The 27,412-nt window shown below is 43.9% G+C and overlaps 1 protein-coding gene across 3 annotated transcripts in view; it reads left to right on the top strand.

Annotated features, from left to right (window-relative positions):
• Window positions 1-27,412, top strand: part of LOC138286494 (septin-4-like) — a 363,706-nt gene that overhangs the window by 160,711 nt on the left and 175,583 nt on the right. For 2 of the 3 annotated variants that reach the window (XM_069226789.1, XM_069226790.1), the window contains exons 2-3: window positions 15,943-16,104; window positions 20,534-20,878. In XM_069226789.1, coding sequence (XP_069082890.1) covers window positions 15,943-16,104; window positions 20,534-20,878 — 507 coding nt within the window. The remainder of the gene's footprint in view (window positions 1-15,942; window positions 16,105-20,533; window positions 20,879-27,412) is intronic. The other variant, XM_069226791.1, reaches the window with a different exon arrangement.

Here is a 27,412-nt window from a genome sequence, read left to right as displayed (position 1 = left end):
ATTGCCAAAGCCAATAGTATAGGGGATACCTACTGGCTTTGCCTTGTTTATTTTTGCCTTAGTGAACCTGACAGTCACACATGGTCACTGAGAACCTCTCAAGTGAATGGATTGAGACTCCAGAGAAGCTCTGTGAGATTAGGAGGGGCACCAAAATACACCCCGCATAGAGAAACTGACTATTCACTTCTCTCCAGGCTGGGTGAAACTAGCAGTCGTGACAGCATTCATTTCCAGAGGAAGGGACAGGCCCTTTTTAGGTTGCAGCCTGCGAGGCAGCTCAGCTGTCTGGGTTGCTAAAGACATCTTCAGGACTTTCAGCAAGTTGACCTAGGAGTGCATTCCGCTTGTTCATTACCATTGGATTTTGTGGTTTGTAACTCACTCTTTCTGGCTTTACATTTGCTGGTTTTATTTGCTTTAAGCTCTCCAGCTTCAGTTTGTCACTCCCATTGCCTAAACCATGTTTTCTGTTTTCATCCACAAGCTTGCTCTCTGCAGCTCTCTACGCCAATGCACTCTACACCAGTCCGCTCTACTCTGTGCCACTCCAGTGTATGCCACGCTACGAGACTGCACACCATGCCACTCCTATACATAACATTCTCTGCCACTCCACTCTACAACACTCTACTCTCTTTGCCATTCCACACTTTAACACTCCACACCACTCTTCTTTATGCCACTAAACTTTAGCCACTCTGGTGACCTTCATGGTAAGAACACATTGTCAAATCCAGTAGCACTTGTGTAGGCGAGACCTATTGGTTTTGCCAGTGCTTGTTACCTGTTGGTGTTAGTTGAGAGTTGGATGCTGGCCTTGCCCGTTAAAAGGTCTGGTAGTCTCATTCAACTGAGTTCTTGCCTCCATACACAAGGCACACTGATGAAAAGCACTTGTATGTTTTGTATGTGTGAGGTAGAGTAAGTGTAAAGTGTGTGCGTGTGTTTGTGTGATTCAATAACTGGGCACATGAATCCATCTTATTTGTTTGGATGCATACCTAAAATGGAAGGCTAGGATGAGGCAGCCCGAGTTCTTTGTTTAACCTGAGAGCAGGCCTTGAATGTTGCACAACTTCACCTCACAGCTGTCACTGTGACTGAACTCCAGTATCTGGTAAAATGTAGGTAGCATATCTTTTTCCTTCTTGTGTGAGAGCCGGCCCTACAACCTTATGGTTTCTTCCTCAGTAATGTTACTTTAGTAAGTCTTAGTAGCTGGTGGGTGGTGGTGCCTTTTCCTCTCTTGCAGAAGCGCAATCTTGTGTTCCCTTCCTTGGCACCCCTTGCTCCACAGCTACTTCCTGTGACAAAGTTTGTGGTTGGGCAAGTGGGTTGAATGCTCAAAAACCCAATAACCACCATAAATCTGAGTTGAATACGCAAAAACCAAAGAACCAGCCTAAATTAGTGCCAGAGAAAAAGTCTTCTGGAAATAACATATGTATCTGCAAGATCTGATTGCAGGAGCCTTCAGAAAATTGAGCCTTGCTAAGAACTCCAAAAGTAGAATAATGATGAGCAAATGTCCTGTTAAGTATATGAGATATTCTCTTGATCAAGGCTAGGAAGCATGTTTTTGAGAAACAGTTAACCTCCATTGCTGGAAACTTTAGCAAACCCCCTCCAGGGTCGGGTTTGTATTTGGGTCCAGAAACCAGCTAGAAGGGCTGCCTGCATCTGCCCTGAATGGTGAAGCCAGCCTGCTGTGGAGAGTGGTGCTGGAAATATGCCACTGCAGAGGGAAGCTGTCTAGAAGAAGAACCCATTGCCTGGCTCTCTGGTGACTGAAGAGCTGTGCAGGGTGGGTAGCTGAACAATGTACCAGCAGCATTGTCGTACATAGTTCAGGGGAAGGATCAGCTATGCAAGGATGTTTTTGTGGTGACTCCCCTCTGTCTTGTCCATGTTGACCCCTTTGAGATTACTTATTCCTCCTTCCTAGCTTGAAAGTGATTGATGAGGATGCTAGGTGTAGCTTTGTTCTATAAAACCACAGGAGCAACTAGTAAATCCATCTCCTGGTTGCAGAAAAGTTTTTGTTGAAAAGTCCACTTCATGGGAGTTTGTTTTTGCCCCGCAGAATCTCCTCAAGTTCTCTGTATGCCCCATGAACAGAAATAACTCCATAGGCGGGTTTAAAGCTACGGCTCCTGAAGTGGGTCAGTGCTGAAAAATTCCGACCCCATTCAACAATTCCCAAAATACAGGTTTTAAAATGTGGCAGCATTATAAAAGCTTTGACAACATTCAGCAGGTTCTGAAATATTATTTTCCCAAGCTGTGCCCCTCTGAAATCACAACCATGACCTGGGGAGCCCGCTGACTCTAAATACTTGTTAAACAGATTGGTTTAAATACCGTTTTACTTTAATTTTTTAACATGGGTGATGTGTGAGAGTCTATTACAGAAATTTTGCAGTGAATTAGCGTGTTACAATATTGAAAACACACATCACTATCCCCAGTGACCTGACCAAAGAGGCCATCAAATTGGATCAAGAGTTAAACGTTGTTCTGAACAGGAGGGCCCAAAATACGCTTGGTACATGGCCCCTAAAATCCTTAAGATGCCTTATGCTGTAGCACTGTACTGTCATATCCTATACCACAATGACGGACATAGTCACCCTCGGAGTTGATGCCCTCGGAAAACAAGATGTAGTCATCACGTGGATATCTGACCAGCCTTAATGGCTTTGTCACTGTTAATGCATCTCAGCCTCTGGGTTCACCGATCCGTGTCCAGGCCCGTCCATCGACCCCTCCCCGCTCCACCCATGTCTACTACTGTCAATATCATTATCTGATAGAAGGGAGTGCTGAAGGTCGTATGGGATGCTGGAAGTACAAGCACAGGGATGGCATTGTCTTTCCAAGTAAAAGACTCCTACCCGCGTTTCTCAGCATAAATGATCATTAATGATGCATTCAGTGTTTGGTAGAGTCCAGGAACCACTTGTGCTGTGTTGTGTTTAGGCATCCTGAGCTCCTACATGTAGTAGGTAGAGTGTTCTGTGAGCATCCTTCAACTGCTGTATTGTTATGCTCGTGTACAAAGTATCAGCTGGCATTCGAGTGTGCCCTGTTTGTGTACTCTGGACTCTTGCAGTCAGTCTCTGTGTATCTTGGACCCACAGTTGCCTTAATGTGTTTCACATGTGTGCTTTGGCTCCTCTAGCACTGTAGGGTGTTTTGTTTGTGTGGACTGTTCTATTGGAGTGGGGTCTGTGCGTGTATCCATGACTCACTGTTTCGTTCTGTTGCAGTGCAGTGTGTTTGTGTATCCTTGATCTGCGGTTGCTGTAGTGTCTTATGCCTGTGTACTCTGGGTCCACTGACACGGTAGTCTTTTTGGTTCCATTGTAGTATGGTCTGTTTTCGTATCCTGAACCCGCTGTTCCTGTACTGCCTACATACTTTGGCTCTGATGGCAAAGTACGTAGTGTGTCCTGGACTCTTGCAGGATGGTCTGCATGTGGATCCGGTGCCTGTGTATTTTACCTCTGATGGCACCGTTGTGATTTCTGTTTTAGTGCTATGGACTATTGTATGCATGTGTAAATGTTTGTAGTTATTTGTCAAGCGTGAACCTAGCTTGAAAGCAGTAGAGCACTAAACAGGGGGCATGGCTCCTGCGAAGATAGAATTATTGGGGGAAGGTCACAAGCAGATTGTTGAATCAGGGTACTACACCTTGAAAAGATGTGTCTTCAGGCTTTTTCTGTATTGTACGAGAGTGGGCACTGATCTGATATCATTAGGATTGCTGTTCCAGATTCTGGGAGCAGGAACGAAGGAGGCTTGTCTTATTGCTTTTTTACTTCTTGCAATGTTTTGTCTGCAGTTTGGCGATATCTAGGCTCCTGGTCTAGCACTAGGGCTTTAGGAGTCGTGTAGTTGGTCTTTTGGTTGATTTAGAGTGGAAAGGGGAGGCAGTGTAGGTATTTTAGGTAGGTAATGTAATGTGGGGGGCAATGTGGTAGAATTTCTTCTAGTTCTTGATGAGCCATGCCGCTGCATGTAGGGTACCTTTCATGAATGCGAAAGAGGTATTGTGGAGACCAATGGGCAGGGAGTTGCTTTTATGCAGATTTAACAGGACTTAGGCTTATATGGTTGTTCTGAAGTCATCTTTGAGGAGAAAAGGCGTCACTTACCTCAAGATTGGTTTGAACCAGGTTGTCTTGGTCTTCGTAGCAATATGTTGCCTGAAGGAGAGGTCTGTATCAGATGAGTCCCCGAGATTTTGCATGGTCTGTTAGTCGGGGTGTGAATCGGTGGTGAATCCTGGTAGATTTGAACTGGAGAGCCATGCTTTAATCTGAGGTTGTTTGGTGCTGTCAGGAAATAGGAGGAATTCAAGTCTTTGGGGGTTTAGCTTTGTAACGGTAGTTGACATCGAAGAATGAATGAGTTGGAGGCAGGGTTTGAGTCTCTGTGTGTCACTGGGCAAGGATATTTTAAGGTAGAGGTTGTAGTGCGGCCTGTTTGTGCATCCTAGACCCACATTTTCTGCAGTAAATTACACATGTGTACTTTGGATCCACTGGCACTGTAGTGTACTCTGTGTGCTCTGGACTGTTGCAGTGAGGACTGATTGTGTAACCTTCACTCACTGTTGCTCTAGTGCCCTTGTAATTTGAATCCAAGACCCACATTTACTGTAGTGTAGCATGCCTGTGTACTTTGAATCCGCCGGCACCATAGTGTGCTATGCTTGAATAGACTGGACTCATCTGTCCTGTAGGGTGACATTTTTTCTCTGAATCCTTATTTGTTGTACATGCTGTTTTTGTGTACTCTGGATTCAGCTGATTCTGTGAAAATCTATTTGCTTTGATATTTTTTTCTACAGGTTGCACGTTACTTTGCATCCATGTTACAGCAGTCTTGACTCTTTTGCTCAAGTAGCCAGGTGGTACTGCAGTTAGTCTTTGACAAAGAGGACCTTGTGGGATCCTTACTGAGGATACTAGAGACCGCTTCTAGTGTGCACCTCCTTGGGCCTCCAGAAATGGGAAAACACAATGGCAGCCTGAACACTACTGTATTAGCTGTCGGTAAAAGAGATGATTTGCCTGACCTTGGGCCTCCAGAAACAATACCATAACAGTTGAATAACTGCACTGGCTACTAGTAAAAGAGAGGGTGCACCTGACCCCGGGCCTCCAGAAAAAATAAACCCCCCAGCAGGAAAGAGATAGCTGCACTGGCTGTCAGTAATAGAGGGTGCCTAGTCTTTAAATGCATACAAAATCTGCCTCCATCCTACTTTATAAACCAGATCCACCTACAATTACAACTTATTGACAGGCCCAAGGTACATTGGTTCTTCAGAGAGGGCCCCACCTGCTGGAACGTGCTCCTACATAGATGTGTCAAACGTATTCACTTACATCTTTCAGAAACCCTTGGAAACTGATCTGTCTTAAGCTTATAGAGCTACACTGTATTCGTTAGATTTAATTTAGCTGTGGACTGTGTCAGAAATGTTATCAGTCTGGTGGTGGGGCAGGGTGGAATGTATTCCTGGTATTTGCAGTGTTGTTGAATGTTTCCTTTACAGAACAGGTTTTGAGGCCTCTTGAAGATGAGAACTCAAAGCAGCCATCAAATGGGATACAAGACCTTGATGGCTTTACCTTCTGGTTCATCCACCTGATTTTGTTTTGTGCAGTGAACTTGACCAGATGTTTCAGCACGTAGACAATTTCCACAGGAAGTTAGAGCACGTGGCTCTGTAAGCTTAGCATATGGTACCCTCTTACTCCAAACCATTAATGACACTGTCTCCATTCCTGACTTTTTCACTTTTATAGGTGTTTTTTTCTATTTGGGCCATGGAAACAAAGCAAGACTACAATACCCAGAATGCATTATGTAATCACACACAAATTGAGGGCGTGAAACCAGTTTCGTTTTGAGCCTCACTTCCTGTTCCAATGAAAGACAGTATATGTAAATCAATGATAGGATGATGGGGTATGTTTACTCATCATTTGTAAGTCTTGGCTAGACAGCACATGTTCTGTCTTGAAGATACATGTTGTATTCAATATATGGGATTCAGCCCGCCCATAGGCTTTTCATTTGCTGGCTACATCGTCGCCCTGATATTCTTTCTCCCCATTAGTCCATGGCATGCATGCATCATGCCTCTTGGCATGTTTAGCCCTCCCAAGAGTATTGACCAATTACTAATATCCATCCACTGCTCCAATTTTAGGAACTGCTTTAGGAACTACTTTGTTTTTGAGCACTTCATAGGAGTGGTGGTGTTTTCACTCGCTTCGACCTCCATTTCTACAAACAGGCCTTTAAATCTTGTTCTTATATCATCACATTTGCTGTGCAAAGACTGAGATCAAATGTCAGACACTGTTTTCCGAGGGTGCCTGTTTACTTCTCTTTCTCTGACTTCACAGAGGACTTGTTTTTCTAATGTCCCAGTGTTGGTTGCCTGTCCCCCAAACCTCTTCTGCTTCACTCATTGACCCATCCTCCCATCCCTTCTTTCATCGCTGCTTGCCCCCTCTGCTTGCCCCCTCATTGCTTGCCCTCTCTATCCATCATTGTTTGTTATAACGTGGAAACAGTCATGCAACCTCATAAACCTGGAAAGAATGTGCCTGTGTCATTTGACGTGTTGACTTGTGCACATTAACTGGATCAAGTTTCCTGAGGAATGATGCACCATTGGCACATAATTTCATCTCAGAGTATCACAATGTGAGATGATCAACATTTTCTCTTATATGCCAGTTTCAGGCTTGTGAGTGTCATGCTGTTTTGTGAACATCCAGCAGCTATTATAATCGTTCTCTTACATTCAAGAGCTGCTCCCATTAGTGGAGCCTACATATTTCAGTGAAGTAGGGAAATAGGGACTCAAACCATTAACCTTGTATCAGCAACTTTGCACTGGTAAGCATCTTCTCTCCCACACCCCAACACCCAGTTGTCCGTGTTGCCTTTTCCGTCCCACCCTGTCCTCCCATTGTGTGTGTTGCCTCTTTCCTCCCACCTCACACACTCCTTTTGCCTGTGCTGCCACCTCCTCTACCCCTCATAAGAAAAAAAAAATATGGCATTGCCAGTTCTGGCCACATCATAGTGCTTTTCTTTAGCTTCTCCTTCCCGTCCGTTCGATACCACTTATTTTTTCTTGTCAGCTTCGTTGCTTCCTGTCACGCCACACCTCTCTTACTCTCCCTCCCAGACATCTTCAAGAACTTTCTATCCCTCGTCTTCTTTACTTTTCTTTTGTTGTCTCATCGCATTGCTTCTCACCCCTCTTCTCCCCTTAACCCCTCCACTTTTCATTTGGCATTACTCACTCCATCTCACTCTGATGTGGCTCTTAATATTAGTCAACTTTTTTCCTTCAACCACAGTTCAGCCGGTAATGCCAAGAGGCCCTCTCGAAGCCGATAGAGTGATCAATAAATGTGTTCAAAATAGCATAACATTCTTTCTCTGTTTTATTCCCAATTTTTGTACAATTTCTTTCACCTCCTCCATCAGTGCCCGTCTCCCTTTGGTTTTCTTTATCTCCCCTCTACCCAACATCTCCTATCCCCAGTTCATTTACACCTCACTTATTCTACTCCCTGAGCCTTGATTCCTCTCCTTCACTGTTTCTGCCACCCTCCTTTCTCCCCTCATTTTAACACGTTCTTCACTCATTACCACCTAGTCAGAAGGCTGGCAGAATTCCGGCGACGGTCATGGCGGCGGACGGCGGTACGGTGGCAGCAGCGCCACACCAGCAAAACACCACCTACGGTATCATGTTCCATGATACGGCCTGGCGGTGTTTTGCTGGCGGACGCTGCTGCTGGCAGTAGCGCTAAGTCCCGTCTCCGGCCGGAGGGCCCCCTGCAAGCAGGTAAATCGGTTCTCCGACAGGAGAGGGGGTGGGGGGTGCTGTGTGCATGTGCGGGTGTGTGTGTGACTGTGTTTGAATGTGTGCATGCGTGTGTAATGCGTGTGTGCATGAGTGGGTGTGTGTGCACGTGCATGTTGTGTTGTGGGAGTGCGTGTGTGCCTGGATGTATGTTTGAGAGTTTCGCAGTGAGTGTGTATGTATGTATGCATGCGTGTGTGAATGTGTGTATACATGTGTGCATGGGTGTGTATGTATGTGCGTGCATGTGTGTATATGTGGGAAGAGGGGTCAGGAGAGGGAGGGGGAGGGTTGGGGATGTCTCTGGGGAGGGGAGGGGTGCAAGGGAGACCCCTATCACTGCTTGGAAGGAATTCCCTGGAACTGATAGTGCCTACCGCCATGGTATCCGTGGCGGTACAGAAACCATGTCGGTGGGCGGGGTCAAAATGCCATGGGCGGCCTAGTGTTGTTACTGCCCTGCCTGTCGTGTGTTGACTTGCCGGTTTGGCTTTGGCCAAACCACCAATGTCATAATAGTGGAGGTAGGTACCGCCAGGCTGTTGGCGGTAATACCTCCAATATAGCACCGACTGCCGGGTTCGTAATGACCCCCATAGTTTATTATCGTATTTTGGTAAACGTTTTGCAGCTGTCGCTGCTGGCAGGGGGCAACGCTCCTCCACCGTAATGGAGGAGCGCCCCTTGTTTGTTCCTACCTCGAGCAGACTCTATTTACCTTAATTTTTGATTGGATGACCTGAATCTTTCCATCTATTTTTTTCTGTTAGTTTCTGCACTCAAGGGGAGTAAATGCATTTTCTAGATCTCTTTCCTGTGCTGTGCTTCCTATATTAAGTATCTGCTCTTTCCCTGCACTGTCCATGTTGCTTCCCTCACCTGTTCTTAAATTTACTGCTCCAGTATTAGTGTTCACTATCTTGGAATGAAAAACAAAAAAAAATGCACAAAATGGCCATGATATATGCACGCACGTACGTCAGCACACTGGAGCCAAAATGGCCACCGCACCATGACAAATAAGCATGCATACATAACACTAGAATAGTTGTAGCACCATGAGACATTTGTGTGCTTGCACGGTCATGCAATCATGTGTGTACATCTTTGCACTGGGGAATTGTCATCTGCATTAAAAATGTTTTCCCTTTTTTACCAATATTTAAGTGCACTGGCAAGAAGCATTAAATCATTGACAAAACCGAAGGGCAAGACCTATTGACTTTACCAATGATTTTTTTTGTCAGATGCTGGTAAGTGTAGAGATACCACTACTGGTTGTTTTTTAATATTTCCCACTTGGACACCATGAAGTCTCTGCACCTTGAGGTGGGCACATCCTTGCTGTGTGACATATGTCTCTTGACCAATGGCAGAGAGTGCCCTCTAAATCCAGCTCACTACTTGAACTTTGCAGGTACCATCTTGGACAGGCCACTGGAAACAGCTGTTTGTCTGCAAGAAATATAGCAGTACTACCCGAAGCCTGCCTACTTCAGATTTTGATCCTTTGCCACAGTTTGGTGGTTTCAGAGGACCCTGGACCTCATGATCTGTTGTGTTGTGTTGCGCGCTAGATGGCTCGCCGCAGCGGAATTGGGTCCCCTGCGCCCCGTAACTCAGACACACACTCTGTACACTGGTGTGGTGGGGAAAAGACCACGAGGGTCGTTTCCCCCATTTATTTATACCCTGCCTGTCTACGACTGGTGGAAGGGCTCCCCACATCCGGGTCAGCACATCTACTTTCCCAGACCACTAGACCGGCACAACATCATTACATCCCTCCCCAACTTGGCTGATAACTGGAGAACAAAACACCTATCACACAAAGTCTCTAAGTCTCTGACTGGGTTGATGGTTCAGCCTCAGGTGGTATTGCTGGGAGCGGGTTGACAGCTCTTCATCTTGCGTCACTGATTGCTGGGACCGCACAGGATCACCCAGGCGTGGTTGAGCGGCCGAACTGTCACTTCTCTCCGCTGGAATCTCCCACTGGTCATACCCAGAGTCCAAATGAGGATAGTCCACCTCATGTTCACCATCCGTCGGCTCCTCAAATGTTACTTTTGGGAACCATGACATGTTCCGGGTCCCCTTTGGGCAGTCACCATGGTACCGGACACTCCACTGACAGTCCACGTTCCACATTCATATGGCGTGTGGAATTTCCAGCCAGGCTTCCAATCCTTGAGGATCACCCAGTCGCCAACCTGCAGATGTTGGGTGATGGCATGTCTCTTCTGGCTGGCTTTCTCATTAGCCACTTTGCGCCGGGTCTGAGCCTGCTCCACGTGGTAAGGGGGTGGCTGCCATTCGGGAATTGAGGGGAGCGTGTCCCTTTGGGCCCACTTTAGCATCAGAGACCACAGTGGTTGTTGGGTGGTGTAGTGTGGGGTTCACCGGTACTCTCTGAGAAATCGATAAAGACTAAGTTCAGGGTCATTTGTTTCAAGTATGGCAATGTGGAGAGTCTCGTCTGCATGAATTGCTCAACCTCCACATTGGCCATCATCTCGTCGTCTTCTGCTTGGGAGCCATCAACTGGTTCAGATGGGTGTCGGAGAGAAAATTGGTCAGATTCCTTGCCCCTTTTCAGTAGACAACCTCTGCACAGTAATGTTGAAGTTGTATGGCCCACCGTTCTATCCGCGGGGGTGGCTTATGGTCTGTGACTACTCGGAATGGCCTCCCACACAGGTATAGATTAAAGTGTCTGCAAGCCCACATAATTGCCAGTGCCTCTCTCTCAATTTGGGCATATTGCTGCTCCGTTGGCGTTAGAGCCTTGCTGGCATACACAAGTGGGGTCCAATAGCCTGGGTCGGTCTCCTGAGTCAGCACCGCATCCAGTCCTCAACAACCAGCTCAGTCCTTTTCGTCGGATCAAAGTAGGCCATGGTGTTTTCACTTAAAAGCGCAGTTTTGAAAAACTGGAATGCTCACTTCCTGGTTTCCCCAGGACCAAGAAGTATCTGCCTTCGTGAGGCCTGCATTGGCTCGAACAGTATTGCCAGATTAGATATAAACCGGCCACAATATTTGGCCATCCCCAGGAAGCTCCTCACTTCCATCACGTTCTTGCAAGCAGGGGCTCTTTTGATGGCCTGTGAAATTCCTGGGGTCGACTTTGATTCCCTTCTGTTTAAACACATACCCAAAAAACTCAATGGAAGTTTGGAAGAACTAACACTTTTCGCTACGCAATGTGAAGCCATGCTCCAACAGTCTCTTGAGGGTGGCCTGCAGATGGTGATGATGTCCTCAGCAGTTGCGGAGTGTATAAGGATGTCATAGCTGACATTCATGATGCCTTGTAACCCGGACAGGGTCTTGCGGATCACATCCTAAAAGATCCCTGCGGCCAAGGACACTCAAAAGCTCAAACGCTTGTACTTCTGCAGACCCAGGTGTGTTGAAAAAGTCATTATATATCTGCTGTCCTCAGCAGGTTCTAGTTGGTGATATCCTGCATTCAAGTCCAGCTTTGAGAACCACTTTGAACACTTGAGGTCAGCAATAATATTGTCTAACGTTGGTGTTATATGCCTCTCTCTTTTGATTACCATGTTAGGAAGGTGCATATCTATACACAGTCTGATCTTGCCTGGTTGCTTTGGCTTCTCTGCGATGACTAAAGGCGATACCCAGGGAATGAGCCAGTAACCCTTTCAATTACCCCTTGGCCTTCCAGCTTGGATAACTCTTGCTCCACAAGAGGGCGAAGGTGGAAAGGGATGCATCTGTGTCTGAGTGTGACTAGCTTTACCATTTGGTCAATGTGGAGGCATATGGGAGGTGCCTATAAACATCCTAATCCTGTAAACAATTCAGGAAATTGTCCTAACAGCTCATCAATCTGGATTGTTCTGACACTCCTCGCAAATGATACAAGGCCCAGATCTTTGGAGGCATGACTCCCGAGGAGGGTGGCAGCCTCTCTACCCACTACGTGGAATCATAGTTTGAATTTCTTTCTTCCCAGACCGGACATACACTGCAATTTTTCCTCTTAGCTGGTGGGGATTGTGACTCCCGTATGTAAATATCTTGGAGTTGGATTTGGATAGTGTTGTTTGGGGTCGGAGTTGTCGATACTGTTGTATGCCCATCACATTTACCGACACTCCAGTGTCTATTTGGGCCTTCACCAGGGACCCAGCAATGTCTATTACACATGTTGGTTGTGGCCTTGGTCGTCGTTTCAGGTAACTTGTGTATGATATCAGGAACACCTCTTCCTCTTCTTCAGGGGAGGAGTCTTCGAGCCTTCTATGTGCAGCCTGAGAACGGGCCTCATGTGACATTGAGTCCTCTCCCGATAGTTGTTTTACAGCTCTGTTGATGTCACCCCTCTTTCTCTTGAACCTTCTCTACAGATGGACGCAAAGTGATTCATTCACCCGCAGCTGGAACAGGTTCTCCCCTGAGATGGGCAACTTTTGGGAGGATGTTCTTCTTTCCCACAATATTCACACCGTTCCCCTCGCTTCATCGGGACCTATGCTTGATTTTTTTCTTCACTGACTGAGTGTGCATCATTTTTGCCCTTTCCACTTTTTTGGGGGGTGTTTTTTTCCAGTGCTTGTGTGACTGCCAGGTCCATTTCCGCCACTCTGGCAGCCGACAGGTAATGCGACTGCGCCATTACCAGAATGTCCTCCAGGCTGATATTGAGTTGTCTCAAAATGAGGTTTCTCAAGGTTTTGCTCTTACACCCCCGCATTATTTGTGTTCGTATTTCCTTAGGCTGGTCATCCTCCGTGCATGTGCTTGCCAGCTCTCACAATCAGTCGTAGAATTGGTAGATAGACTTGCCATCCCTCTGGCCGCCTGTTGCAGTTTGAACCTTTCAAAGTCAGGGTTGAGTTGCGGATCAAAATGTGCGTTGAGCGCCCTCACTGCTGCATCATAATAGTCAGTCCCTCCTGTGTTGGTGTTTGAACAGTTTATATATTTCATCGCCCCCAAAATGTAATAGGAGCCACCTCTTTACTGCGCCATCACTTTCTCGTGTCGCTACAAAGTAATTCTTCAACCGGCCAACCCATATTTTTCATCGCGGAGATGCTGTGGCCGGGTCAGCCAGCTCACTGAATGGCGGGAGTGCCCCGACCATGGCATGCAGTGTCTGGATAGTGTTAGCCACACTTGCCTGATCATCCGTCATGGCTTCTGGTGTGACCTCTGGCATATAATACTTGCCTCCGCTGTCGTTGCCTCCTTGGGGGTGCGCGTCCGCTGTCCAGGCCCACACGTGTGGTGCCTACAGCTACTTGATGGTGATGGCAATTAGTAATACTCTGAACGTCAGCGTCGTGCTGCGTGGCCTAGGTGGCACCATTCAGTTCATGCACATTTGTTTATTTGCAACACTTTCCAGTCTTTGGGGGTCATTACGACACTCGCGCGGCCCCCATTATGACATTCCTGCTGGGCCGGCGGGCGCAAACCAAGTTTACGCCCGCCGGCCCAGCGGGGATGAGGCCGCAACATAGGAGCCGGCTCCTAGTGGAGCCGGCGGTGTTGCGGCCGTGCGACGGGTGCAGTTGCACCCGCCGCACTTTTCACTGTCTGCTATGCAGACAGTGAAAAGCTGGCCGGGGCCCTGTTATGGGGCCCCTGCACTGCCCATGCCAGTGGCATGGGCAGTGCAGGGGCCCCCAGGGGCCCCAGGACACCCCTTACCGCCAGCCTCTTCCTGGCGGTGCAAACCGCCAGAAACAGGCTGGCGGTAGGGGTGTCATAATCCCCAGGGCAGCGCTGCTTGCAGCGCTGCCCTGGCGGATTATCACCGCCGGGGCTAAAACGGCGGGAAACCACCGGCCCCGGCGGTGCGACCGCGGCGCTTCCGCCGCGGTCGTAATAGGGCTGGAAGCACCGCCAGCCTGTTGGCGGTGCTTCCGTCCTATTAGCCCTGGCGGTCGCTATGCCTTCACATCATATATTCCTTATTTATGGGTTTCTTTCACTTTATCCTTTGACTCGTATTTAATTATTTTTTGTTTAAAGATATTATGACATGCATATAAATGTGCCTCCGAGCCAGGTACTCCACCACAGTTCACTCGTCCCTCCTAGCAGAAATCAGACTTACTCTCTGTCACAGCGCAGTGATAAGCAGTGTTTGCGCAGCTCTGACAGGCTACATTTTGTTGACACCAAAATAATGATGCTGCAGTCAAACAAAAAGTCAGTTGATGCATATCTTCTACTGTGTACTACCCCTGGCATGTAACTGGAACCGTACTTGTCTAAAGTTCCGCATTACCAGAGATTCTACCTGGTCAACTTCAGACTTGGCCTAGTCAATTATTTGTTATCTTACCCCTCCAGTGTGTATAGCAGTCAAAACTTGATACCTTGTGACTCAACTTTGTCCCAATGACAATTGCATTTGTTATTTTTTTGCGACCTCATTAAGGAGCCAAGGCGACGCATTGTAAGGCCTCTTCTGTGGAACCTCAATATTAGAGTACAAAGCAGCCTTATTTTATTTACAGCTGCTCAAGACAGAGGCAGCTTGCCTTACTATCTATATATTTATTGCCTAAGTAGTGCAACTGCGTAAAGCAGTCAGGAAGTGATCATTGTACTACCAGAATTGTCAGTGAAGGCAGGATGTTCCTTTATTAGCTTTACTGTCACAGAGCTGTAATACAGATCCCATGCAATTTAAGCCAATTTCTCTGGTATTTTTAACCTTTTTAGCCTTGTTTTTACTGCATGAAATCTTTGATAGTGTTTCATTTTATCTTTAATGACTATGTTTTCTTATGTACATGGTTTATTTTTATATATGTGATTTGTTTTAATATGTACTTTTATGGCTTGCTTAAAACCTAATAAAGGCTAACTTGATTTGACTAATACATGCCACCGAAGCTCTTCTTATAGCTTTGGGTGGCGGGTATTTGTGATTTAAATGTATATTAATTATTAAATAACAACTGTTGTGCTCCTCAATAAATAAGACAAATGGCGCCACCATGTGGCAGGCTGTCATAGAAGCCAGTGTTGACTATAAAGCGCTGGTGCCGAGTACCGGAAACCACATGCTCAAATTAAGCACTCAGTGTGGCCTGCACAGGCCTGCCTAAGAAACTCATTGGCAAACAATGTACAGCAAACAGGGCAGCTAGACTGACCTTCAAATAGAAGAAACAGAATCACAACAGAAACACCTTCAGAGACCTTTACTCACTAACTTTTAAAGCCAGTATCTAAACGGAAGTGTTGTTTACAATGTAAATAATACACTTGAAGTGAGGCACACACTGTGTCTCATTTGTGAACCTCCGGTGACAAAATGCACCAGCCATCTGCCAACCAAAATTTAAAAGTCTAAAATAGCCAGTAGATCATCACCCAGAACTTTTGGACACTGTCCCCAACCATTAACGTGAGATCAAGCTATCTACTTTTTAGTATGCTTTTAAAACTTAATTTTTCACATAATCATATCACTGAGAACAAAGATTCTCAGACGTAGCAACAAATAATGCTCGTTCAAAAGATTCCAGTTGCTTTCAGTTTCATGTGCACTTATTATCTTAACCCCTCCCCCTCTCCCCCCCCCACCCCCCGCCCTCGGTACTAGCTGTAGTATTGACTCCTACACTCTGCATCTGTATAACCAATATTCAATTTTTTGCTGATTGTAGTCTAGCAGACCTATTGCCATAGTAACTCGCACATACCAAACCGACCCAAATATATCCACCACCGCTAAACCCTATTCTTTGTGTAGTGATTTGATGACGCAGCAGGGAGAATTCTTGCCCTGTGATACAAAAGACACTGACATTATCAAAGAAGGTTTTTGCAAAGTAATGCATATGAATGGTTCTACTTTGAGTTCATTTGTATATTTTAATAGTGTTTGTTTTTTATTAATCTGTACATGTGATGTGCATGCGTAACTTTCTTTACTGTTTATGTCTTGTTGTTTACTGTTTTTGCCTTCAATTTGATCTCCATTATTTTATTACTTCATGCCCCTCTATCAAATATACCTCAACATTCCTCAGCAAATCCAGGATAATGAGTGTGAAGGCCCCGCCTTTCTACCTGAAGACAGTGGTGTTACCTGGTCTTGTACTGAAGAGCACGACCCTCCTGAAGCCCCACAGGATACCATCATGCCTTGTTACTCAAACAGTGACTCATCTGACGATGAGAAGTACCAGCCAGTAAGACTGTGACTTTAAAACCCTGCATGAACCCACTGGGTCAACCATGAAACCTTGAGTGCCCCTTCTGCCTCTCCAGCAAATTTCCATGGTGTGGTTTCTGATTTGTCTTTGTATTTATTCTTTGAGAAGAATCTTTTCCTACATACTATCCCAACTTTGGCCACTAACTGTGTGTGTAATTGTAATTTTGTTTTGTAATTCAATGACAACATGTTTGTTAAGTGTTCCTATGGATTGTCTACTATAACATAGCTATGTCATCTCATTTTGCTGAAGCGTAAGAGTTGGGGATTGAATCTAGTCCATAAAAGTATTTTGGGGGAAATAATTGAGGGGTTCCCCCGCGGTCCCCTTTTTTCTTATTTGTGACACCGTGTTAAATATCCTCTGATGTTGTGAATGTAGTTTCCAACAGGGCGAGGATGACACGCACATTTTCTCAAACAGTCTATCCACTAATGCGTCAGGCATGTTTGAAACAGCTTGGTATGTGTATAGTCAGGTCTTTTGGAAAGAGCACCTGATGTTCCTCACTATTCTAACTGAGTGCTTGTTGAGTTTCTTGGCAAGATAATTTTGAAGCAAATCACTTTAATTTCTTGGGTCTAACAGTCCATAAAAGAGTGAGGACCTAACTAACAGTTAGGCAGTAACGGAAAATCCTCTAATGTGTGGATGGAGTGATAAATATACTGTTGGAGAATTCTCTGCTGGTACAGAGAGCTCTGGCAGAATTAGCCCTGTAGTACTATTCCCATGTTGCAGGTACTTCTGCTAGAGGATCTTCCAAAAGCATTAAGTCCTATTGCCAAGTAGGGGATCGGGTACTACTAAGTAGAAGATCAGGTACTACCAAATAGAGGATGGAGTGCAGCATTTACTCTGGCAATCTATGCTGGGCTCTGGGAGCCATGTTTGTGAAAACATCAATTTTAGTGTTTTATGCCAGGAGAATAGTTCAATTCTCTGAGTGCTCACGAGCCACAAATGCAATGTTCTGGAGGTTATGAGTTTGAATCCATGCAATGCAGACTCACACGTCCCCGCTTCTGAGGAAGGTAAATTAAGTGTCATAAATTGAGTATTAGCAACATCTCTTGTTCAGAAACGACAAAAGTGCAGTATTTAGCTGTACGTAGTATTATTACTATGCCTGACCCTGAGTGCAGTATTGGTAAGGGTTGATAGTTGTATATCAGCTGCTACGTTTTTGCTCCAGATGCTCAAGAGCAGAGCTATTGTATCGAATTATAAACTGTGGTCCTCATTCACACAGCTTTTTGCCTTTGTAAGTATGACATAGGCATGCCATTCATTCATTTCAGCTCCAATCAGCGTTTGCAATTCCCTCACATTAGTTTCACACTTGTGAAAGGGTTTACTTACACTGAGATAACCGCCTGAGTAGGGAATGCTTTGGATGTTTAGGGCCACCCACAAACTGACACATTATTGGCTACTCACAGACTCCTCTTTGACTTCTTTCTGCCCTGCCAACTGTGACAAAATGTGCTCGTGACGGAGGTATGAGTAAATCCTGTTCATCAACGGAAACATACACGACCAATAACACCTTCATTAACCATTCGGCATGGGAAACAGCCAGGCTTTTAATGCTGTCATAAACTTCAAACGAGAAAGTTCTGAAATTTAGATGAGTATAAGCTGATTCCAAATTGAAGTGGATGCCACTGAAAAATCTCTTCCACCAATCGAAGAGTGTTTGAACTTTGGAAGTCAAAGGGGAAAAAATCTGGATCTCAATAGGCGACTGGGATTGTATCATGAAATTGATGCAACAGTGGGGGTTGTCAAGTATCATTCAAGGCTTTGGGAACCAAGCAGAAGGATTTGAAACAAGCCTTCTTTTCCCAGACAGGCAGCCAATACAAGGAGGCCAGAGCATGTGGCACATGATCAGCTCTGTTTAATTCTAGCACGAGTTTAGCAGCTGAGTTTGTGTGTGTGGCATATGCTGATAAAGCTAGATAAAGTGTATTATAATAAATGATCCAAGGCGCAAGGAAATCATTCATAATCTGGAACTGTGAGAGGAAGAGAATAAACAAAAAATCTGTCTCAGCATGCAAGTTGAAAAATGGAAGTTCTCACTGCAGAGTAAACCTGAGCCATTAAAAAACGGATTCAAATGTAATGTTAAGTTTCTGATGTAGGTGATAGTCGCGTGTTTATAATCTAGGCGAATGCATCCAAAAGGAAGTTCCTAAATGGGGAAGGTCTTGTGGGGTTTCATTATCTCTTTCCTGTCTCCATTCGACTTCAGTTCTCAACCTTCTCCAGGCAGGTGTGCCGGTTAGTGGCACGCACGCTTTAATTACCTGGGATTTTAAGGTTGTGTGTCATCGGTGGGGGTCCTGAATTTCGAGTCGGGAGTGTTATTATACCTTAATACTGTAGCCAAAAATATCAAGTGGAACATATTGACATGTAAGTATGTACAGATTTTTTATTCCTATCTCCACATATATGTACCTTGATGATAAATTGTTATTTCTTCAAGATCCGTAGATGCGGAGTTAACAATAGTAAATTTATACTTCCCTGCATGTTGTTATCTTTTGATATTTAGGTCCTCAATATTTTCGCTACAATATTAACATACCTCAGTATTTTTGTAATTGATATTCCAGAATACAATCGCGTCATTGAAAAACATGAAAACATAGAGAAGCCAAAGGCTTAGGTGAGACATGGCTAGGGGATCGTAAGTGGGTAGCAGACCAAGTGCTGAAGAAATTCACACCCCAAAGGTCTGTTTGAAGATAAGAAAGGAGAATAAGATATCTGTTGCAATCGTGTTGTTCAGAATGTCTCTTAAACAGGCAAGATCACTGTTTTGGACATCGAAATCCGCCAGTCTATGAAGCAGCACTTGGTGGTCCACAGTCTCAAATGCTGCGGAAAGACCCAAATGGATCAAGGCATCCAGAATATTACTGTCCTCACAACGAAGTAAATAACTCAGGGCAACAAAACCACTGTTAAGTACTGCAGATGTGTCGGAACCTGCCCTTCGTTTGATACCGAAGATAATTAGCTTCCATGTGCTTGTACAATTAGGAAAAAAATAATTAGGTTAAGTAGGAAAGTTCTGACATTGGCCCACATGGACTGTGCGTGTACATGTGTGCATATTTTTGCGTGCCAAAATGGAATTTACAAAAAATCCCCAGGATTAAACTTGGAAGGCTGCAACTGCTGCTGGTTTCTAAGTGTGACCTGGGAAGGTTTCTGAATCTAAAACTGTAAGATATCTGCACCCTTGTGAGGTCAGAGCCTGCAGGTGCAGATCTATGACTTTGCTAGCATCAGGTCACCATGCTTTAATGAGTTTGACCGCAGTGGCACTCTCGTTCCTCTTTCTTGAGATATCTTCTAGGATAGCAATTGTTTTTTTGATGGAAAAGATACCTTTCTAATGAACTCAACTTCGTTTCAGTATGTGCAGTTGAACAAACAAATCAGCGGACACCCTCTTTAAAAATATGCAATGAGTAGTCGATCAGACCAATTAACACAGAGGCCCTCTTGTGGCCCTTTATGAGGTTTAACACACATGTTGGCAAAGTGCTAACAAATTCTTATATGCAGTAGGAGACTGAGATTATCCTAAGCTCCATAGAGGTTAACAGACACCCTAGGTAACCGTATATGTAGTGGAACACATAGGTTAGCAGACACCAACACTTTTGATACCATTGACTTGATTAATAATAAACATTTTTGGTTTGACGATAGGGCCAATAGACCACATTTCACGGGGAAATGTGCGCTTCCACAACTACTCCTGTTATAGTGTATTAAGTGAAACACAAAAGCAGTAGACATTACAGGCTTCATCACAAACAGTATAATAAAAATATGAGCAAAGACCAATCTAGTCCTGAGCATCTCCAGAGCCTCTCAGATTCCACAACAGTCTCTCTCGCCTTTGCTGGTGCTTGGCAAGTTTCAGTGAACAGAAGCAAGCACACCAATAATAAACCAGTACCATACACTCTTGATTCGATAATGCTCTCTGATGCATTCCTTAAATCAATCAAGGGGGTTCATGGCAGCCGCTACCCCAATCTCATCTATCTTTACACATATAGGTATGCTCAACTTCAAGGATAGAATTACTGCACGGATTGCCTGTGAGATAACTACATTGTACATGCATCTGAGGCCTCTTTGAGCTAATGCTCGCTTGTTATATTGTGAAGACATATGGTGAATCAGTGGTTTCTAGTGGATGGGTCCTCTTCTTGGCTCCTTATCAGATGGTTAAGCCTGTCTGGAATGCTAGCTTGTGTCCATTTACTGATGTCCTTCATTTAGTGATGTACCCACTGGTGCACTTTTTGCTTTACTGTTTACACCTACACACTCCCTCACTGCCCTCCGTTTCCTCTTCTTTGACTAGATTAGCCACTTCTTGACCAATGAATCTGAGGATCCTGAGCTGGCCCGGATCATCAGGGATTTACCTCAGGACACATGCAAGATGCCAACCATGAAGCAAATGCTGAAGGTGGAGCCGGGGGAGTGCCAGAGGGAGCTGCGCACCAGACATCTTGAGCCGGGCTCCTTTAGAACTGTTGGTGAACACGTCCAGGGAGATCCAAATAAGCATGGCGAATCTTCAGACACAGGCACCCTCCTGCAAACCGAGTGGTATCATCAGTCCACTTCGCAGTGTGGACCGCCGCTTAGCCCTTCCAGGCCCAAAAGCCCCTGGGGTAAGCTGGATCCCTATGACTCATCAGAGGTAAGACTCCGTTAGGGTGTTTCTGTGCTCTCTGGAACGTTTAGAAGTCTGGAAATGGACGCTGCTGGTGTGTCTGGCAGCTGATAGAGTGTCTGCATTAACATGATCTTTTGAATGTCTTTTAGACAATGCTCGGAGTAACAAAATGGATAAGCTGTATTTGGCATTGGCACATTATAGTAAAATACTATCAACATGTATCCCGGACTACAAAAGTGTCCCTTTACCATCCTTCTGCTAAAGGAAATCTGTTCACTGTCTGAGTTGACTAAAGGGCCTGATTTAGAACTCGGCGCACGGGTTCCTCTGTCACAACGGTGGGGTGCTCCATTATGTCCAACGGGCTGTCTCAGAGATTTGGCTAAATACCAGGGTCAGAGGAACCTTTTCTCCAGATTTCCTCACCTTCATTTCACATAGCATTGTAAATCAAATTGATGAAATGTAATGATAATTATCAAATAAACATGTTTTATTCAATGAGGAAACTAAACTTCTTATTTAGAGTTTGGTGGTGGCTGGTCTGTCTTTCCACCAGGGCAGTAAAGGGATTTACGCTGCTGCCATGGTGGAATATATTTAGAGATCTCTGCCAGGCAGTTGGAGAGCTCTATTCCTTCAGCTGAACTGTTAAAGGCACTGAACGTTTGTTGACCGGCCACCATGTTCTCTGCAGCCTCCCAGTTGAGTTTTTTGTTGCTCAAAAACAATTGCAAACTGCATGTTTATTTGTAAAAAATGAAAAATCTATGTTCCTGAAATACTTACAGTTTTATATGTGTAAATTGTTTTGCTTACCTATGCAGCACCGCCAGACTTTCCCCTGGTGGTCCTGGACAGGAAAAGGTTGAAATGTCTGCCCCAATTAGGGAGGAAAGCCCCTTGTTGGCCTGGACAGGAAAAAGTAAGTTGGAACGTCTGCCCCAAATAAGGATGAAAGCCTGAGGTACTTTGACAAATTGCAAATGTCTGATTAGCCGAAGGTCAAAGGTCTCCACCGGTGGAGCCAGCATTGGCTCTACCAATAGAAAAGTAGCAGTTCATCTGACTCTGAAAAGAGTGGACAGGCAGCAAGTTTGGCAGACTTGGTAGTCTGCAACATTTGTGACTGAGTAACCTGGTCACCAAACTCTACATGAGGCCATAAATCTATTACAGTGTGAGTTGGTTTTATTGGAGTGCATGCAATAACCCTTGCACTCATTCAGAGCATTCTTATATGACTGGAAAACCTCCAGGCAGGACAAAGTTCTCCTGTATGTATATGTCAAGAAGTGTATGGGGAAGATAAACCAAGCTGCTAATGGGAAACAATCATGCTTTAAATGAAGTCTCATATACAGGTTTGAATTAGGACCCAAACAAGGGGGCCTGATCTCAAACCATGGGCCCATAAAGGAAATCCATATTGCAAGTAGGACAGGTAAAAGCCATGTTTAAAGGTTTTTGGGAAGCAACATGTTCACCTCTGAGCTGATCCAAGGCCTAAATAAAAGCCCCAATAAGGGATAGCTAAATTATTAATGTGAGACAGACGTTAAACTAGAACATTCTGGGTTGAGTAATAACTTAAACTAACGCTCTACTGAGGCAAGATCTTCTGTGGAGATACACACTTTGAACTAGGATACTTTTGATGAGAGACATGACTTAAACTAGAACACTTCTGAGGACAGCAGTAACTTAAAACTTTGATCATTTTTCAGGAGAGACATACTTTAGAGTGCTTCAGTGGAGACCCACATCTTAAGCTAAAGTACATCAGGGAAAAGTTGTGCCTTTCATGAATCTTAGTAGTAGGCAGAACGTCTCTTTAAACGAAGAATCAAAGGATGCCTTAACTTGGGAGTTTGTCTATATGCCTTAAATTAGAGCAGTTCTCATAAGAACAATGTCTTAAACTTGAACACTTCTGAGGAGAGCAATGTCTTAAATAAATATCAACACACAAAAGAAATCCATTAAACCTGGGAGCAATAAGAGATACCTTAATACATATCAGGTCTGAGTAAAGTCATGCCCTAAACTAAAGTACTTCTAAAGAGAGTCATGCCTTCTGAAAGAGATACTGTAAACTAGAGAACTTCTGGGAATATATATAGAGAGAGGGCTAAAGAAAGAGAATGGGTTGCCATGTAATATGATCTGGTATTGTCGTCGAGGGTTTCTGGTGACATACTTAAGCAGATATACTGTTTTTTACTGCTGAAGCAGCTAATGAAATATATATATTAATTCATGAGGCCAGTACATTCAACCCCAAAGGAGGCACAACAACACACCTTCTTAAACAATTGGAGTATTTATCCCAGAGAGAGATTAGTCAGAGATTACATGCCACTACTTTAATACAATATCACAAATACAAAATAATTCCTAGGGGTTCACTCACAGGCTTGAATCATAGCCTTCAAGCCTATGTTCTGTAAATCCAATACATCATTTATGGAAAATGGTATTCAGTGTTAAACAAATGCTCGTGGGATTTGATTTTACTGATTATTGAAGAACTTTCCAACATCTTGAAAACATTGGAGGAGGAAACATACGATGTCAAGTCGGAACTATCCAAAAAAGTTCCAGAGGATGAGTGGAGAAGTACTTTAGATGATGTCAATAAGAAATTAAACAGATATGAGAAAGGGATGCCTGAATTGAAAGATAAAGAAATTAAAAGGGGAAACTATAGATTATAAACTCAACGAGGCACACACCCGGTCAGAGGTGTACTCACAAAGAAGGTGGCAAAGAAGTCCCACCACTGTATCCTCTGAAGAAAGTCTTACAACTAACACAGGCATAGCCACTGATAGACCACCAGTATCCAGTCAAACAACGACAACTGAACAACCCTCTACAAGTGCACCAGGGTGACAATTTGCTAAATCTGCTTTTTAGCCACAAGTCTGGCGTGCAGCAACTAACCACAAAAAGATATGGAAAGACAAGGAGGAGCCAAAGAGACAGAACAAGAAAAAAATCGGAGGAACTTACTCAGTAAGGCAAAGTTCTAGTGATTAATATTTCTAAGGTACAGTTAACTAATACTCAAACATCAATTTTGAATAAAGGGACCTCTTCTGTACCCTCGTATCAGAGCAATGTGGTAGAGAGTGAAATATATTTTTTCAAATTCAGGAGAAACATACACTTTAAGTATTTTTCATCACCTTGGAACCTTCCATGCAGACAGCAGAATCACCCGAATACAAGGAATTTAGAGCTAAAAGTACATTTTTGTCACCAATTTCTCATAAGTGTTTAGACTCGTTCGAAAGATTGGTCAAGAAGGATCTCAAAACATTAAAATTTGATGGTAAACACTCAAGGAATCTCACGAACAATGAGTGTAGTACTCTGCAAGCCTTGGCAGAAGAGAAAAATCTTACATTTCAGCCTCCAAATAAAGGGGGGCACTGGTGTTCATGGACGCTCAGTACTATGTTCATTCAGTTATAGCTTTTGTGAATTACACCAACATTTACATGTGTATGGCAGCAGATCCAACACAAATCTTTCAAAACATACTAAAAGAAATTTTGACAAAGACAATGAATATGGAATCGATCATTCCCAACACTTATTCACTCAGTACCCACACAGTCCCCAATATTGTATGCCAATGAAAGTGCAGAAACACCCGACAAACCCTCAATTCTGACCCACAGTATCGGCCTGTCGGTCGGTTCATGAACCCATCGGACATTACATGGATCATTTCCTCCAACCTAGTGTCCAACAGTGGCAATTGTATGTTAAGGACACTACAGCTTTTTTCAATACCATCCTTCGATTCCCAATAAAGACATGTCAGAATGGTGGCTATGCACGATGTCAATGCTTGATACACATCAGTTCCTCCTAATGAAGGTTTTGAAGCAGTGGAGTGGGCCCTACTGAGACAAGGTGAAATAAGTGCCAATAAGGAGTTTCTGTTGGAGCTTCTACATTTTTCTTTATTTCGCAGTTACTTGCAGTAGCAAGATAATTATTTTCTTGAAAAGACTTGAACGTCAATGGGTTTTCCCGGAGTACCATCGCACATGAGTATCTTTATGGCCAAATTTGAGGATGATTTTGTGTTTCTGGATGAACTTTGGCATCAGCATCTCATTTTGAACACAGGTTTTATGGTGACATTTATTTGGTATGGAAGGGAAATCCAGCCATGTTAGAGCATAACATCACCATTTTATAACAGAGGAATGAACATATAAAATGCACTCATCAAATCTACAAAAACGAAATCTCTTTTTTTGGATGTTTCAATCAGGATAACATAAGCAAGCATCGATACAAATGTGTTTACTAAGCTGACAGATGGGAACAATTGTTTCTCATTACCAAAGCTTTCGTGAACCAGCTCTAAAAAGTCATTTGCCCTTTTTGCAATATATCAAACTCAAAAAGATTATTTCGGATCCCTCAAGATCTTGTGATTATGAATGACAAATTCAACTTGAGGTTTAAACATTGGGGTTTATTCGCTCCTTGTACTACAAGAATCCTGTAACAGAGTGGCACAGTTGAAAAGGAACAACCTGATGAACAAAATGGCAAAAAATGAGACAAAGGCCATGGTATGTGTGTTAAAATATTCCACGAAAGCTCAGGCTATCAAATCTATCATCAACAAACGGTGGGAAATTTTGCAAACTGAACCAAATTTTTGCATTGGAATAATGCATTTCCGGTCATTTTCCCGCATTACTGCAATGCCTGAGATTGTCACGCTAGACCTGAAATACGGGAAAACCTTGTTCCAGTTTCTCACTTAGTGTTTATGGAGGGCCACAAGGCAACGCTGGGGTACAACAGGAACTATGGATTCTCCATATATTACGATATTTATATGGTTTCCTCGTCTTCATCGCTTGATTTTGCTCCCAAGAAAGTGTCACTCATAGTTGTTGAAATACCACTCATAATTACACTGAAATTATGAAAATTTCACACATAACAATTTGAAACCTTGGCAGGGATGCATTGTGGATTCATTGTGGAACTGTGCACGCCTAGACACTGAGCAAGGCTTGTGAAGCACACATCATTGCATTTTATTACGTAGAATGATTGTATTTGGGGTTGATTTAGCGTCATATTTTCTATTCTTAGAGAGCTCTGAGGAAGGGTCACTTGACCCGAAATACTTTGGGTAATTGGTACAAGTACAATATTTATCCATTTGATGGATTTACAAACAACAATATTGGAATTGTCTGAACTGTTTTGATTGCAAATAATAAACAACAATCGATTGTACATGAACAGAGACAAGTTTGCATTTAATTGTTTGAAGAGCTGCATTTTTGTCTTCACTTCGGATGCAGAACCGTCAGGGTCAAATGCTAAGTGCGACCAATGCGGGAAAGAAGGAATCCACGGTCAGTGCAGTTATAGCTTTCAGTGTGCTATTTGGACACTTTGCACATCCCTGGCCAGCACAAGCATAAGTTTGAATACAATTGTCAATTTCATTTCATAAAACGGAGGGCATTTGGAACATATTTTCAGACACAATACTTACACCACAAGGCAGAAGACTGAGTGGTTTGTCAATGGTGCAAGAACACCAGGCCAGCAACGTAGGACCACATTTATTACTATTGTTGAGTGTGTACTATTGTGCCCCTCTCCCACCCCCCCCCCAACGATTGTAATAAAAGCATATTATACTCAGTGCATCTACTTGTAAGGTTTACGCCCTGGTATATTTTCATGTGTCCTAGTTTTAACAAAAAGTATTGAACCAAAACCAGAATGCAAGAGGTGACATTTGTGCAGACCCCACGACTATTAAGAGATTTGAACACCTGTGCAAAGCAATTGTTACATGCAATCTGTGAGGCAGTAAACGTTTTTCTCGAGTCAATCCTGCTTTACTGTGGGAATAAGCTCCAATTTGACGTTTGCACTGTAGTAGTAAAGGTAAAAATGTGTGTTTATTAGTACAGTTGTTGTAACTAACAAGTGTTATTGAGACACATTTATTTCACGGCAATGGCATAAACACCTAAATACAACAAGGTAACCACAGCACACAAAAGCTCTGTCTTCAGTGGTGTGCGCTGGAGGACTGTGGTGGTAGAGGAGGAAACGTAACAGGAGAAGGGTGTGTGCATTAGATGTCTAGAACTAGCTCTCCTGATAAGAGTCAAATAATGCCCCTCGCGTCCTGCGTTTTATTAGACATGATGTGCGTTATTGATTTAGCTTTTCAGACAGGGGGTTGACTCTGATGGATTGGTGTGGCTTTTCATAAGTGGGTGGACCTGAGAGTGCCCCGTGTGCTGCCTGCATGTATTATTGTTTTACGGGTCTTCTCTGTGGGGATGGGCATTTTGCTAGAATGGCCCAAATGTGTTATTAGTAGGACATTGGTGATGGTTTTTCAGTGGAATATAACTCTTCAATGTAGGTTGCTTGTGGAATAATATAATAATTGATTAACCACTATATTTGCAGGAACAATCGAAAACAATCAAATCTAACATGAACAACAAATTGGATGTCAACCATTTGCATTTATAACAT

The sequence above is a fragment of the Pleurodeles waltl genome, chromosome 3_2, assembly GCF_031143425.1.
Source record: "Pleurodeles waltl isolate 20211129_DDA chromosome 3_2, aPleWal1.hap1.20221129, whole genome shotgun sequence".
Lineage (NCBI taxonomy): Eukaryota > Metazoa > Chordata > Amphibia > Caudata > Salamandridae > Pleurodeles > Pleurodeles waltl.
Note: the sequence above shows the minus strand (reverse complement) of the source record. Positions and strands in the feature narration are given on the sequence as shown.